The sequence below is a fragment of the Triturus cristatus genome, chromosome 2_2 (genome assembly GCF_964204655.1).
Source record: "Triturus cristatus chromosome 2_2, aTriCri1.1, whole genome shotgun sequence".
Taxonomy (NCBI): domain Eukaryota; kingdom Metazoa; phylum Chordata; class Amphibia; order Caudata; family Salamandridae; genus Triturus; species Triturus cristatus.
In genome coordinates, this window is record NC_140582.1 from 1,124,386,916 (window position 1) to 1,124,402,620 (window position 15,705).

Below are 15,705 nucleotides of genomic sequence, written 5' to 3' on the forward strand. Positions count from 1 at the left end.
AAATGCTGAGCTATACAGCACACGGCAGCAGGGACTCTGCACTGCTCGCTCAGAGCAGAGCAACGTCCACGCTTTCTTTCCCAAGAGGATTCCCAAAATAGGACCAGAATAAAAAGTTATTAGTACACATAAGAAATACAGTGTAAATTATAATGAGTTATCATCACATGCCAAAAGAAAAATACACGCAAAAAAGTGTTATAGAAAATGATGAGATCTAGACAAAGAAAACACAGCAAACCACATATCACACAACAACATGCAATGCCTTGTACTGGTGCAGCGAAGCCGTGATTTCCAGTTGACACTTTAACAAATGGCATCCACTAGATCCAGTTGCTGGAGTATGGATTACTAGTTTTATGAATTGCTATGCAGATTATAGTTGATTCCAATGTTTTAATATAGCCTTATAGCCCACCATAACGTTCTATACAGGCCATTAAAGGACCGCTCCAGCATTAAAGGGAGCAGGAGTTTAATGGCAGTATAGCCCAGCTACAGTGGGCAATAAGACCTTTAAAACATTCAACCCTCTAGAGGGCAGAATGCTCTAACAAATACCCTCTGGCTCCATGAGGCCTTAGTTCACGGCAACAGCTGTGAATGACAACATTGGAATTTTGGAGATCCAGGCTTCTACCGCCATTAGAAGCGGGGAGCACTAAATGTGTTTCAATGGAATCCCAACATTCCAATGTTCTAATGGTGGTTAATTGTGTCTATTACTTTTAGTTAGTATTTTATCATACCAGTAAGCTAGTCCGCTCTCATTCAGCGTAATGCCCAATGTTGTAAAATAGATCTGCCGCAACTCAATGTAGTAGAGGTCATTTCTAAATGTGCAACTGCGATTTCTGGCAGAATGAAAAGAACTTTGAAGTGATCTAAAGTGTTGGTTGTTCTACAGGTATTATTTTACTATCATACGTACCCCGCAAAGAAAACGTAAACACAGTATTAAAGAGATGAGAAGGCTACTCACCATGGAGGAATCTCTGCTTCCATTCCCAAAGAGAGCTCCCTCGGCACAGGTTGGTAGTAGGTCCAGAGACAGCTGACTATCCCTGCCTCCAGCTATGACATCACCTGCTACCTCATAAAAGGTAGTGAAAGTGCTCTGCACTGCTGTCTGATTTCCGAAAGATACAGAAAAGAGAAAGAGTGAGAGAGCAGGAGAGAGAATTGGACCCTTTTTCATAGGGGAAGAGAATCATGCCTGAGTTAAAGGGCATTAAACTTAGGAAGGGTAACAGAAACTCTTAAAAAAAAGAAGAGTCTAAGCTTTCCATTCCTCTGGCTTAAAATCCCCAACACATCTTGAGATATTAACACACAAAAGACCATGTAGAAATTAATATTCTTGTTACACAATAAAAATTATGGGCTTGTAGACATCTGCATTATCAGTGCGTGCATTCTGCAGCGTGGTCGTTTTCCTGCTTCAAAAAATTGGCAAAACAGATCTAGCGATTGCTATGAGAAGAGCAGCGGCCAACCCGAATGCCTGACGCTCAAGAGCTGTCAGACCTAAGGACAGAGCACGTTCACCTTTTATCAGGTAGGAGGTGATGTCATTGCTTATGGCAGGGCCTGCCAACTGCCCCACAAACTGATGGGGATATAACCCAAAGGTGCTAATAGATGCACAAGGAGGATCTTTAAAGCCATAGCACACATTTAAAGGTGAAAATATGGTGCATAGTAATATGAGTTATGGAAATAAATGTAAATTGGTGACCATGAAATAATTACATTGATCCATAGGTGTAAATGTATTGCCTGGATCAAAGGTTTTATCCATATTTCAATGACATGAATTTACTAATGAACCAACATACAATACCATTTTAAGATCATTGGCACAGACATTAGTAAGTGAGCATGCCTTGTCAAAAGCAAACATGTTGAAGAATACATTTCAATAATTGTACATCTGCTTCTATCAACATTTTCTGTCATAAAAATAGGACATTTCTAGGGGGGTAAGGAACAACTATTAAGATTTGTATATTATGAAGGATTATTAAATCTTTTCTTATGGGTTGCCTCCATGCACACTTATATCTGTTGATTACTAAGGACTTTGAAAAGAAATCTAAAATGTCAAGACTATTCACAAAATATCAATATTTATTATTCCCTGAGCTCTCAAAGGTGGCTTTGGCTAGTATGTTTGCAAGTTCTTACTCAAATATTTTTGCCTCCTTTTAGAGATATTGTTGACCTCAGTTTACGATACTTAACGGTGAGCAGTCTTTCGTGCAATCACATATCACCCCTTCTAATTAAACTAAAGAACATTTTCAAGGTTCTCCATTACTTTTGAAATGTAGATGCGTTTTGGGATATTATAGGGTGGTAGGTACTAATCATATCACATGCAAAAATAAAATACAATAAACAACGGATGCACAAAATATTGATGATTGAATAGAGCCCAGATTATTTTTCACCAGTTTCTCTTATTATCTGAGTTCTATTTCCTAGAATAATGGCGCATCACCCATGGCATGTTGTATGCATCATCGATAACATCACTGATAACATTCTGAAATGACATCATTGATGACAACACTGCGCATGGCGAGGGCATGATTTATAGTTACTTCAGTTCAATGTATTTTCGAGTTGAGTTTAAAAGATTACATTTTAACTGACATTTTTACCCATCTATAAAGTCACTTTAACCTTTTTTTCAGTACCCTTCATACTTCAAGCAATTCAAATATTACCCCTTGAATGTGAGGATGTGTGAGGATAAATATTGGTGCCAGCCTGGGAGCATAAGTGCATACAGCTTCTAAATATGATATAGCATTTACATCTTGATATAAGTAAGTTTTTACTGTCAAAGTCGTTCTCAACTATGCCCAACTCCATTTCAAAACAAAAATACATGCTCTAAACCCTTTAACTGAGGAGGGTTGAAATAAAGTGAATCCATATGCAGCCAAGACACCTCCCAGCCCCTCCCTCCCCCCCACCACACACAATGCCACAGCAAAACTAAACTCCAGAATTCCCTTATCAGGCTGAAAATGGTATATAAGTTCTCTGTGACAAATAAAGATAGTTAGATGAGATAGTAGGTGAAGAAACAGTGCAGCACAGTGCTGTCCATAAAGCCCCCATATTGCCTACACTCAATACACACACATATACATTTCCGCTCAATCATATTCTTACTTTTAAAACAGGGGGCTGGATCATAAAACATTTTGGCCTGATGATATTTCACTCCCTTGGTGGAATGCTAAGCCAGTGCTTGCTGCAAACACCTTTTACCTCGATATTATGAAAACAGGAGTCTGAAGCTGATAATGTGTGACTAGAACATTTCTCCCCATTTGATTTGTGGCATTTATTTTTTGTTGGTGATGCACTATGTTGCCTTTTAGGCTGCTGTGCGCCATGCTGCATTATTGCATTGTGATGTTATTGAGTTTTGCTTTGGTTGTTGTGTTGTGTTCTGTTTTTCCTGTTTTGTTATGTTGTGCGCTGTTATATTTTCATTTAGTTGTTATGTTGCATTGTGCATGCTATTGTTATGTTCTGTTGTTTACTTAAGATATGTCAACAAATGCTGCCAAATTTCCAGCCAATAGCAGCGCATTACTTTAAGGGTCCCATGGCAACCCACCATTCACCACTGTCAATGTTGATAATATAACACTATTCCCACTCCTCAACTACTTAAGACACCAGACAGTCAAAACAGTGGCAGAGACTGGACCTAAATGGAGGGCGTGCCCTGCTCTTTTATTTCAGACACCACTCTGGGCTAACATCTGGCAAAATCTATAATATTAGAAACTTTCACATAAACAAAGATTTTATTTCTTATGTATTCATTTACTTATATCTGAATTATTACTCATGTTGCGTTTCATATTTCAAAACACATAAAGAAGCAAATGCACACCCTTCGTTTACAAGTTTCAGAACACAAAATATTTTTATGTTTACTTTGACCAAAATGTAATAAAACTTGATAAACACGGCTAATGTTTTGTCGTATATAAAATTATTTGGTTTCCTTGATGTAGTAGACGGAAATTAATGCCAATTTATGGATCTGGAAGACCATTAAATGTTTCGAAATCCTCAGGATGTAAGGCAGACCGCAATAGACTTAAAAAAGCGCTTAATCAAGTGGAAACTCCAAGGACAGGTCATATACAATTAGATTTAGATCAGTTGGATTGCATACAATTAATTATTTAATATATAGTGAAGTTGCAGTGGAAGTGAACCATATTTTAACATTTTTAATTTATTCTCCCATTTCAAAGAAAACCAAACTAATTGTTTTCATGCATTCTGCATGGACGCAAAAAGGAGCGCCACCTGTACACTGTGATGCATCAATGTTTTATGAAACAGTTCCAGAGTTCAATCCTTTCAATGAAATTATATTTATAATTTTAAAATAACACCCATAAGCAACAAGAATGTGGACATCCTATTAGCACAACCCTCTATTGTTGCAAAAAGCACCAAAGCTAGTAAGGATCCTCTGAATACCCTTTGGTGACTTAGAGAGCAGGAGAGTGCCGTCAGCAAACATCATTGCTGGTATTTTATTTTATGCAATCTTCAGGGCATCAATGTCCTTCTCCTCATTCAACGTGTCAACCAATGCATTGATATATAGACAAAACAATGTGGGGCATTGCACACATCCCAGTCTGATTCCTCTGTTTACTTCAAGAGGCGCGGAGAGTTCACCATGCTTCCCGAATCTAATTTGAGCATAGTTGGCTTGGTGCAATCTCCTGATCATATGGCATGGATAAGTAGGGACCTCAATGTCACTCAGTACAGACCATACCGTGTCCCTGGTTACCAAGTCGAAAGCTCTTTTAAGATCGACAAATATTAAATAAAGACTGTCTCCCTCTAGAGTCACCGTTTTCTAGTGCAAGAGTTGGAGCCTAAAAATGAGATCAACGGTGGAGGTGATTTTCCTGAAACCAGCTTGAAAGGGACTCAGGATGTTGCTCTTCTCCATCCATTCCTGGAGGCGTGCCAATAGTATCCAGGCAAATATTTTCTGTGTTACATCAATTATGCAAATAGGTCTATAATTAGCAGATAGTAGTGGGAATCCTTTCCTATAGACTGGAAGAATTTCAGCACCAGCCCAGGTTGTGGTGATTGACATACCCTGCAGTACTGCATTAAATGAAGCCCACAAATATGGACCCCAGATTAACGGTTCTGAGCGGAAGAGATCCCCCGGTATTTTATCTAGCCCCGGTGCTTTTACTTAGGGCACTTAGTATTTCTTTCAGGGTTATCCCTGGAATCTCCCTGGGTGCCTTCTGCTGTGGGATTTTCATTGGGCTTAAGCTGGTTCCTTCGACCTCAGAGGTGGTACATAAGGCCTGGTAACGGACTTTCCAGGTTTCTGTCACAACATTAGGCTTGTGAGCGAATTTACTTTCAATTCAGGCTATGTTCACTATATTCCAAAAGACCTTCAAGACATTAACTGATAGGGCCATTCTCAGGGAGTCCCATTTATCTAGCTCCCAAGCTCTTTTTGCTAGAGTAATGGATTCCCTATATAGAGCCTGCTTTGATTTAATTTCTAGCAATGCCGATTTGGCCTCTCAACATTTACCATCAAACCAGGATTGCTGAGACATTCTTTTTCCACTGGGATGTCCTATTTGGAAAAATAAATTAGCCAGTTTGGAAGTCAATGCTTTGTGGATTTCTGAAACCCCTGATAAGGAGGTAATAACATCTTCTTCTGATATAAACATATTCACATCCTGTAGGGACAAGGTAATAACCTCATATTGGGAAGCCATCTTGCTAGGGGTTGTTGCATTGCCGACCAACGTATTCTTCTCCTGTTATTAGTAAGTGTTAATCTTTCATCTAGGGATGTTCTTATACCAGAACTATTTCGAGAAACCGGTAGCTCCAGGATCAATGCAGTATGGTCACTTTCGTGCCGAGGCCGGACAGCAAAGTCAACAAACCTATGCAATATCCTGGTTTCTACCAGGATGTAATCTATTGTAGAAGGGCGGCCAACTCTGTTAAAGCTATGCTTTCCCTGGGTGTCTGATTTTGTGCACCCGTTACATGCGCTTAATGAGTGGTTTAGAGTGAATGCTTTATTCTGGGGGAGGGGGGAGGCAGTGGGGTCCATGCCCTAATAGGTGGAATATTCGGCTTCGGAACATCCCTATGCATATCTTCTTCACAAACAGCTCCATGATTGGGTTCGACCAAGGGCTCAAATTGGCAATTAAAATTGCCTCCTAATCCCAGAATAATGAGTAGGACGCAAGCTGTTGAACTTTTAATGGAAATGAGGAATTTAGACATAGCTTGCGCCATGGGGAAATTTATGTGTAAAGTCAAAGCGATTCTTAAGGGCTTAGAGTAACCTTGTATGGGTACGCTAACGTTGTTATGAGATGGCACAACGAAAAGACATCAGTCCTGCAATTGATCTATCGGAAATATTGGATGTAAAGGTACAAACGCAGGAATCACCTGGTTTTATTAATTTTAGAATATTTTATAGGATATGGATTATTATAGCTATGATGAATATGTGATATATTTTATATATGTATTTTAATAGACGAAACAGATGTAATGTACACTTTTATGGTTGTAACAAACTAAATAAAGTTAAATTGACTGACTGACTGACCATAAAGGCCCCATTCATTATAGTGGACATAAAAGAAGCCATTTGGTCCAAGGTCGAAGAATCATGTCCTGTCTTTTCCGGTCTAGAATAGACATTGATCAATGCAATTTTGAACTTAGGGGTAAAGGTGAGTAGGATACACAAGACGTCATTGGAGCACAACTCCAGCTGCTTGGACGTGCATCCCAGGTGTGTACCTAAAAAATAAACTAATACCACCAAATAGTCTGCCCTTCCCCCGGTGGTGGCAGCCATTGTGAGGACGCAAATCCCATCTGTGATATATCCTCCTAGCCCAGATTTCCTGGAACAAACATATATCGTATTGGTCTACAAAAGACCCCCAGTCAGAGGAATCCAATGTACTTTTTAGACCAGCAATGTACCAGGATAGTACCCTCAGTGTGGTTTGAGCTCCATGTTTATTTTAGTTTACAGAAAGGGTATCGATATTGGGGGACAATTTGACTCCCTGAGGGTCACTTGGGCTCCTTCCCCCTGGCCATGATTGCTCACTAATGGATTGAAAAAGGTTAACTTGAGGTATGCTATTCCCCTGGTCTGAAATCATAGGGGTTTTGATGGATAAGCGAGGTTCCCTATATCCCCCCTTGTCTCTTACTCCGATTTTTTATACAGTCTGCATCTTTCTACTTTCATCCCCCTCCCCATAGATATTCTTTAGGTTACACGGCCACATGTTGGGGTTTACCCTCACCATGGCGCTCCCTTCAAGGTTTTTTGCCTGATTAGATTCATGTTGTTCTATTAGTCAGTCTACCTCCTCCAGGACCCCAAAACTTTTGGATGTAGGTAGATTGAACAGGAGGGGTCTGGGTAACTGGTACATAGGTCCCATGTGCTGATGGTTTGGGTTCCGCATGCCCTGCACAGGGCTTTTATATGCGCTGATTGATGTTAGTTGAAGGGGTTTATAGAAGTAACCAAGTGGAAGAGACCTTATCGCTATGCACAAGTCCTGGTTGGAATAGTTTGTCTGCAAGAGTCTGTGGACAATCATTGGATTTCTAAAGTTGATCACAACACAGTCCCCTTAGATGTCTTTAGGTCTATTTCCTAGCCAGCTAACCCTGCGGGTCATAAGAATCTCCCCTGCTTTATCATAAGCAAACTGCCTGTTTCTGACTAGCCAAAACAAACATGTATTCATTAACTCATGTTGGGCTTCCCTCTGGCTTATTTTAATTTGGGGTACACCGGCTAATACGATGACATATGGAGACGAGGCAGGGGTATTTTTATGGTGGGAAAACTACCCCTAACAGCCCTGCCCTCTCTGCTGTTCTCATTCCCTTCCCTCTCCCTACGGCTCATAGGGTCACGCGTTTGAATGCTATTGCTCATTGGTGCCAAGTTGGAATGTGCCAAGCCACCTGTCATATCCACACAGTTACCACTAAGACTATTCGTGGTGGGGGTATAATTTTGAGTGCATGGTGTGCCTTGCCTAGGTACAGACATAGTATTGGGATTGGCTGTCTGACAACTTGCATTAGTCCCCCCTACTGTGGCAATCGGGGCCTTTCGCTACACCTTACAGCCCATTTTTTACAAAGTTCAACCAACTTATCTAGGCATGCTACGAGGGGTTGAGTTCTTCTTTTACGATGGATATAATCTGTTCCTGTAAGCCCACCAGTAGATTTGCTGCCCATACACGATGTTTACTGTCCACTATTATACTATCACCATGGCCAGAGTCTAGATCGTCGGGGTAAGAGATGTTATTAAAAGTTCCATCGTTATACTTCTTTTGTTTTGGCCGCTGCACAAGTTGTTTTGGGGGATTTATCGTTCTAGAGGGGGCCTAAGATCTTAAACCTTTTCTGCAGATACTATTTAGGTGTGGCTCTAGCCTCCATATATATTTCCTGTTGGATCGAACATGAATTAGGCTCTAAGACAGCAACCGCTGGACGGGGGACTGACGCTGTTGGTGAACAACGAGGGGCTGGGGTTAGGGACAGCTGTATTTCAGTGAGTTCAATTTCAGTTGCGACTACTCCTATTGCCCTCTGTAGCATTCTATCAATCGATGTAGGAGGCAGAGAGGAGGTAAGTGGCTGGGCCTGTGACTGAGGCTTATTGTGGAAGGCCTGCTTAACCATGATTGCTTGATATTACCAAAGAGCCATAGGGACCTCCTCTAAATTGTGCAACAGGAGCACAACCGGAGGAAGGAGGAAAGGTGTAAGGAAATGCAATGTACAGCACTAAAACCAAAAGCCACAAAAAATGCTTAAATGGCAGGAGACTTCACCCGCCACTGCAGGGGCAGCCAAGCTGGATCTTAGGCGGCCTTAGAGGTTTTTTTTGCCGATGAAAGGGATGTGGCCCAGCCCAGCCTTGGCCAGCCGCTGACAGGTGCAGACGGGCCCGCCCTTGGCCTGGGCTTTGCCCACATGCATCCTGCGCTGCAGGAGTATCCTTTACGTGTTGTAGCATTGGGGAGGAGCTGGCGTCACCTCCCGAAGCCGAGGGCAGCTGGGGGACCGAGTCCCACCCAAGAAGCAGTGAAAGGCACATCGCGGGCTGAGACTGCCCAATTCAAATGATTGCAAATTATTCAAAAGATACATCATTGAGGTATTTCAATGATAATAGCAAAATACTTTTCTGAACTGCATATCTTGTTTAGAGGCAGCTTCAGCTGTCTGTTGGCAGAACCATTGTTTCAATACATGACATATTTTGAGATTGAAATTAGGATGAGCCCAATGCTCATGAATGGAAGGCTGTGTGTGTCCATCCCAGCTGTTTGCTCTTAATTCACTGGTCTTCCTCCTTAGTCTTCTGTTTGTCGTGCAAGGGAGCATTTTCGTCTCATGGTGACTGCTGACTTGAGGGGGCTCTTTTTTTCTTCATGGACTCAGTGGCAGTGTATGTGTGTCTTTGAATTCTCTCCACTTCTTCCACTCCCCAATGCACTCTTATTTAATTCCCCTTCCCTGCTCTTCTTAATTTCAAAATATGTTTAGAATGTTACTGGTCTAACATCTATCCACGCTAGTTTCAATTAATATTTCGTCCAGTTTTTCCTGTTCCCAGAAGATTCATGTCGCATTATAGTCCACAACATTTTTACATAGCTTTATTCCATTTTTAAAACTTTACAATTCATATAAAAATCTGATAGTTTAAAGAATTTTACAGGAAACGTGCAAAGTAACATAAACACGTCCCCCTCAATTGCAGAAATTAAAATACTTTACCAGCACATTATACCCAATGTCTTCCAGCAACTATTGCAGAGTCTCTCTGAACCATACACTTAATGTAATCTCCACTACACATCTCACCAAACCCGTGTGTTATCAATGTGTTAAGAATACAGAATCCTGCCTCGGTTTACACTTCTAAATATCATAATCTCTGTAAATTAGTTGGAGTGAAGTGATTGTATAGTATCTAATGCCACTCCTCAGTGAAGAAGAAATTGAGCCTACCCTCTTGGTCTTTGTCAGTGATTTTATAACGTATTATGTGAATAGACCATTATCATTGAGTATATAGCGATACAGGGATACATGTAGGCTGTTGCACTGCATTGTTGGCGATATATCATAAAATGTGTTTGCTATAAATGTACTACACTTCCTTCAATACAACCTGTAAAAAGTAACATACATAAATAACTCCAAATATAACCTCAAAAATACAAAGGTAACCCACATGTACAGTCATCACAGTAGTTCTTGCAGAAAATATGGCACTTTGGATCGAGATATTTTACAATCTGTGCTAACTGTAATTTCTTTCATTAAGTCAATTATACAGCACCATAGGAATGTTATGTTCCCATATGGAAAATTGTTAATCTACCACAAGGAAAACAGAGTGCATGCATGGAATGGTTTGTTTGAACCTACAAGACTAATCCCAATAACCAACAGCATAGGACTAACCACTAACCTTGGATCCCGAAGCAGCGTGTTGCCTGACATAAGCACGTCAATGCCTCATAAGCGGTTGAAACGCTTCATACATGCAATTACAATACAGTAACCCTAACTATAGTCATGGATTCGATAGTCTTGAATTGTTCACACTTTGCAGATGAATTACTTTTTCAATTAGAAGCCTAGCAACAGGAGCAGTTAGAGTAATAAAGTATTTTCAGCCAAAGCAAGGCCCAATACACTGCTCTTAACATCTGGTTTCCCCCAGGGCTCTGTGCTAAGTCCTCTGCTACTTAACATTCACATTCGCCCTTTGGCAGATGTAGTGAAGAGTTGGAGTTTGAAAGTTTTTTCTTACCCAGATGACTTATTTTTATCTGTCATCTGCAAAGGATCATAGACCTTCTGATCTCAACCTGGGCTTGAGTCGAATGGCTACTTGGATGAGTGCTAACGCTCTCAAGCTCAATGGTGATAAGACGGCGGCCATGGTCCAGTGTAAGTACGTTCAACTCTGGAGTCGACAACACTGTCTGGAATCCCTGGGACCTCTCCCCAATCTGACCCTCAAGGACAAGAACATGGGTTTTGTTCTTGATGATAAACTATTGAGGAAACCCCAGGTGTCTAAGGTTACCTCTACTTGTTTTGTTGTGCTGAAATGGGTGAGGAAGATCATCTGGATGATCCCCAAATCTGCCCAAAGGGCTTTGATTCAAGCCCTAATCTTATCCAGATTGGATTATGGCACCATTTTATATTTGGGAATAGGCCAGGCATCTCCAGATGGTCCAGAACTCAGCGGGAACATTGTTGTTTCATCTTCCTAAGCATGCTTCCATCTCACACCTCTTCCTTGAGCTGCATTCGCTCATTCACCAAACGGATTCAATTTAAGGCTCTTTGTTACATGTTTAATGCCAAAGATGAAATAGGTCCACGCTATATTCAGGACCTAGTGACTCCTTGCATCCCTTTGCATCCCCTGAGATCTTTCAACCTGGCCTTTTGAATTGTACCCAGGTTCCATCTAGCTTGGATGGGAGAGCATTCTTTTATAGTGTTGGGTCCGAGACTGTGGAACTCACTTCCCAAATCCATCAGTGACTGTACTGATCTGCTTGCGTTTCTGCAAAGGTTGAAGACATGGCTATATTAAGTTGGCAATTTGGTTTCTTGTTATGCTTAGCGCCAGGATATTCTTTTTGGGTAGCTGCGCGCTGTTGTAATCTAGGAAGTTTATAATGCATCTACTCTCTGTTGCTGTCCTTGCCTTGCTGCTCAGTCTGTGTGATGTCATCGGAATGTTGAGTGGGTTTGAGTGGAAGCAAAGATCAGTTGGTGAGATGGGCTGAGCAGCAGGGAGGCTGCTCCTGGTGGGGCATTGCTGGACAAAGATCAAGGCCTAGCATGAACTTGTTGTGGATCCTGCTTGAAGAATAAAGCTGAGATCTTGAACCACATCCATGGACTACCTAGCTTTCTTTGATTTGTAACACTGGCGACGAGTTAGAGGAACCTGCGTGCTGATTGGACTTTTGAAAGTGAAGAAATCAATTTCTGTAAGTGAATCATCTGGATTTGAAGGAACCTGACACCCCTGATGCCCCACCAGTGACCCTGTCAACGGTCGCCCACAACTCAAGGTGCCAGTTCCTGCTACATTGTCTCTGTATTGGCCTGTAACCTACTTTGGAAAAGCAAGACTCTGGACATCTGACGATACTTTTGGCCTGAGTTTAATTTAAATTACACATCAAGAGAGGTGCTGTGGGCGTTTAGCTGTAAATTGCCTGCGTGTGGAAGTAAGCGCCAAGTTTGGACTTTAAAGCCTGGAGCCTGTTTGAGCCTATTTGTGGTCTGGGCGGTCTGGTGCATGATCGTTTCCCCGCACCTTCCTTGTGTCACGGGTGGGCTTGGAGGAGAGAGCCGATGTGTCATATAGTATACCAAGACAACTGAAGTGTGTTTTGACGGAGGAACCGGCAGATATCCGGAGGGAGGAGTGCTGGATTTATTGAACAGTGGAGGTATTTCTACAATGCTATTTTTAAGCATTTTCAGGTGTCACCTTAATTTCGGTTGGCTGCTACGTTGGAATTTGAAAACGACGCTCGTGCCCTGAGTAGCGCGCGCAGAAGTACCTGTTCGCAGTGGGGGTGCCATGGATCCTCTTCGATGAGCGCTGTCGATGCCAGTTCCATAGCCTGCATGCGACGACGTGCCGTGAGCCACCCGACGCGCCGTCACCTACGTGCCACCATTTTAGATTCAGGGCTCAATTGGAGGAGCGGAGACTTTGCTGTGGTTACTAGGGGCAACGCATTCACTTCCAAAGAGCGGTGACGCGGAGTAGCATGGAAGATTTCATTTTGATTTTACTTGCAGCGATTTCCACGAGTATCTAAAGGGAACGCGGATGTCACTTGGAGGAATTCCTTTGGTATTGCTGTCTAAAGGCACCTGTGAGCCTCGGGTGAGAAGTCGCTCACCGGTCACGTGACTGTTTGGTTAAATTTCCTTAAAGTGAAGTCTGAGTTTGTGCTGTAATGTTTAACGCCATCCTTATGCATTCGTTTTGTTTTCCATGTTCTTTCAAGGATATTTGAAGTGATGAATGAACGTTGTCTGGTATGTCATATCACCAGTATATGGTGTTAGGTGTGTGTAGGTTAGGGATTACGTATGTCCTAAGTCCTGGGTTTTTGCAGAAGAGGAGGGTGTTTGTGTCACTTTCTCTTTGTGTCACCTTCTAAGTCCTGCGGGTGTAGCTGCACTGTAGTGCGTAAATGGGTGTTGTAGGGGAGGTGTTTCGTGTTTCCAGTCCTGGGAGCTGGTGTTCATGAGGGTTGTTCTTGTGTGTGTTTGTATGGAAAGAGGGAGAAAGAGGGTATTGTGTATTTGGTTTTGTGTGTCTCTAGTATTGTTAGTGTATGTTTTGTTAACTTTGCCATGTGCGAGATGTTGGTCTGTGTGTTTGAGTACGCACGTCAGAAGATTCTTAATGTGAGTCTTCTCAGACGTATGTCTGGTTTTACCATTTGTTAGTGGTTACCTCGAGTGAGGTCTCGGTCTATGTGTTATGGGTGCGCATGTAAGAAGACCTTTGTTTTAAGTCTTCTCAGACTTGCCTGTCTGGTATTACCCATGAGTTGGTGGTTGCCTCGTGTGAGGTGTCGGTCTGTGTGTTATGGGTGCGCACGTAAGAAGATCCTTACTAAGGCTTCTCAGACTTATCTGTCTGGTTTTACCCATGAGTGTTGGTTATTTGTGTGTAGTGTTGGCCTGTGCGTGGTGGGTGCGCACATTAGAAGACCTTTGTCAAGGCTTCTCAGACTTTACTGTCTGGTTTTACGTTTGGGTTAGTGGTTACCTCGTGTGAGGTGTTGGTCTGCGTGTTATCAATATGCACGTTAGAAGACTCCTAATGTGAGCCTTCTCAGACGTATGTCTGGTTGTACCCTTTAATAGGTTACTTGGTTAGAATGGTTGGTCTGTGCGTCATGGGAGCGCACGCGTAGAAATTGTTTATCTTTTTATCATCTTGATTTGTTTGTCAGGGGATCCAATGTTACCCTTTTCAAGTTTTTACTTGAAGCTCATTGGTTTTTGGGATGTGTGTTTTTCTATCTTCGCACAGTTTATTTATTTGGTCTTGTTGCATAATGTACTTTGTTTTTGCTTAAAGCAGACAGCACCAGCATTGACTGTTGGACTTGGCCCTCCCTATGGTCACACCCAAAATGTTTGCTTTCACTCCTCCCATTTTTCTGACTTTGTTTTGTTGGCTTTAGGACTCTGAGCACTTTACCACTGCTGACAAGAGGGATTGTGCTCACCCCCTGAAATATGGTAAAATTGGATTACACCTGATTGGCATATTTAATTTACTTATAAGTCCATAGTAAAGTGGTATACCACATAGCCAGGCCCCTAGAATAAATGCTACTAGTGGGTCTGCAGCACTTACTTTGCCAGCCACTTAGGTAGACCTTCAAAACATGGCTCAGGCCTGCCACTGCAGGCTGCCAGCAGTTTTAATCTTATACCAATTCGAGTTACCAAAATAACTCTATGCCACGTCTAAAACTCCATTTTTATTACGTAAAGGTTATTCTTAAAGTAGGCCCTAGACTGCCCATAGGTCAGTGTGCTTTGTAATTAAAAGGTTGATCATGCATTTCAAAATGTTACATGTCCTGGTAGCGAAAACCCTTCACAATCATTTTTCAGTACTTTAAGACCCACCTCTCTCATAGGATAACATTGGGTTACCATATTACATTTAATAAGTGCTAACGTTTGATTGGGAGCATGTAGGAAAGTCAAGTTTGGTGTCTGAGGAATTGTAATTTGAAATACTCTTTAATGGTAAAGTAACATTTTAAATCACAATTCTGGAAATGCCACGTTTCAAAAGTTGGCATTTTCTTGTACAGCCTTTTCCTAGGTCACATGACTAGGTGAAGCTGGCAGTAACTTTTGTGTATTCCTCCCAGACAGCATCGCAATAGAAGGTCTGGGTGTTGGCAGGATGGACCATCTTTGAATCAACAGGGGTGGAGGGGAGCTGTTTCCTACCAAACTTGCACTTGAAAGGCACCGGGTCAGCTAACATACAAAGGAGTTCATACTAGCCTATTGTCCCCCCCAGACAGCCTGGGACCAGGGCATGGAGGGACGACATTCCAGATACCTCTGTAGGGGTAAACTACAGAAGCTTCTGTCACTTTAAAGTGGGCACCAGGTATAAATATTGATCCCACAGACCCACACTTCAGATCACTTCTGGACCTGTGGAAGATTCAGGAAAAAGACGTGCCTTCTGCCCTGGTGCTCTTCTGCAAGAAGGACTGTTCAGCAGTTTTGCTGCTCAACTGCCCTGCTTCTCTGCTGCAAGAAGATCTGATCTGCTGCCCTGCTGCCTGAATAAGAAGGATTGGACCTGCACCTTTAGCCCAAGGCCACCAAGGGATAGTTGGCTGGCCTCCTGATCAGAGCCCTTGAGACAGAAAAGGCTTCAACCATCTTGAATCCTGCACCTGGACTATTCCTGGTGTGAGCCCTAAGCCCCCAAGTTGTGCCTCTCCAGTCCTCGACCAT

The 15,705-nt window shown here is 42.2% G+C and overlaps 1 protein-coding gene across 3 annotated transcripts in view; it reads right to left on the minus strand.

The window, feature by feature from the left end:
* The window catches only part of CTNNA2 (catenin alpha 2), a 3,048,772-nt gene that overhangs the window by 132,051 nt on the left and 2,901,016 nt on the right, over nucleotides 1-15,705 (minus strand). For 2 of the 3 annotated variants that reach the window (XM_085642662.1, XM_085642661.1), the window contains exon 18: nucleotides 986-1,132. The exons of the other annotated variant lie outside the window; for it this stretch is intronic. In XM_085642662.1, coding sequence (XP_085498788.1) covers nucleotides 986-1,132 — 147 coding nt within the window. The remainder of the gene's footprint in view (nucleotides 1-985; nucleotides 1,133-15,705) is intronic. 3 annotated transcript variants of the gene reach the window in all.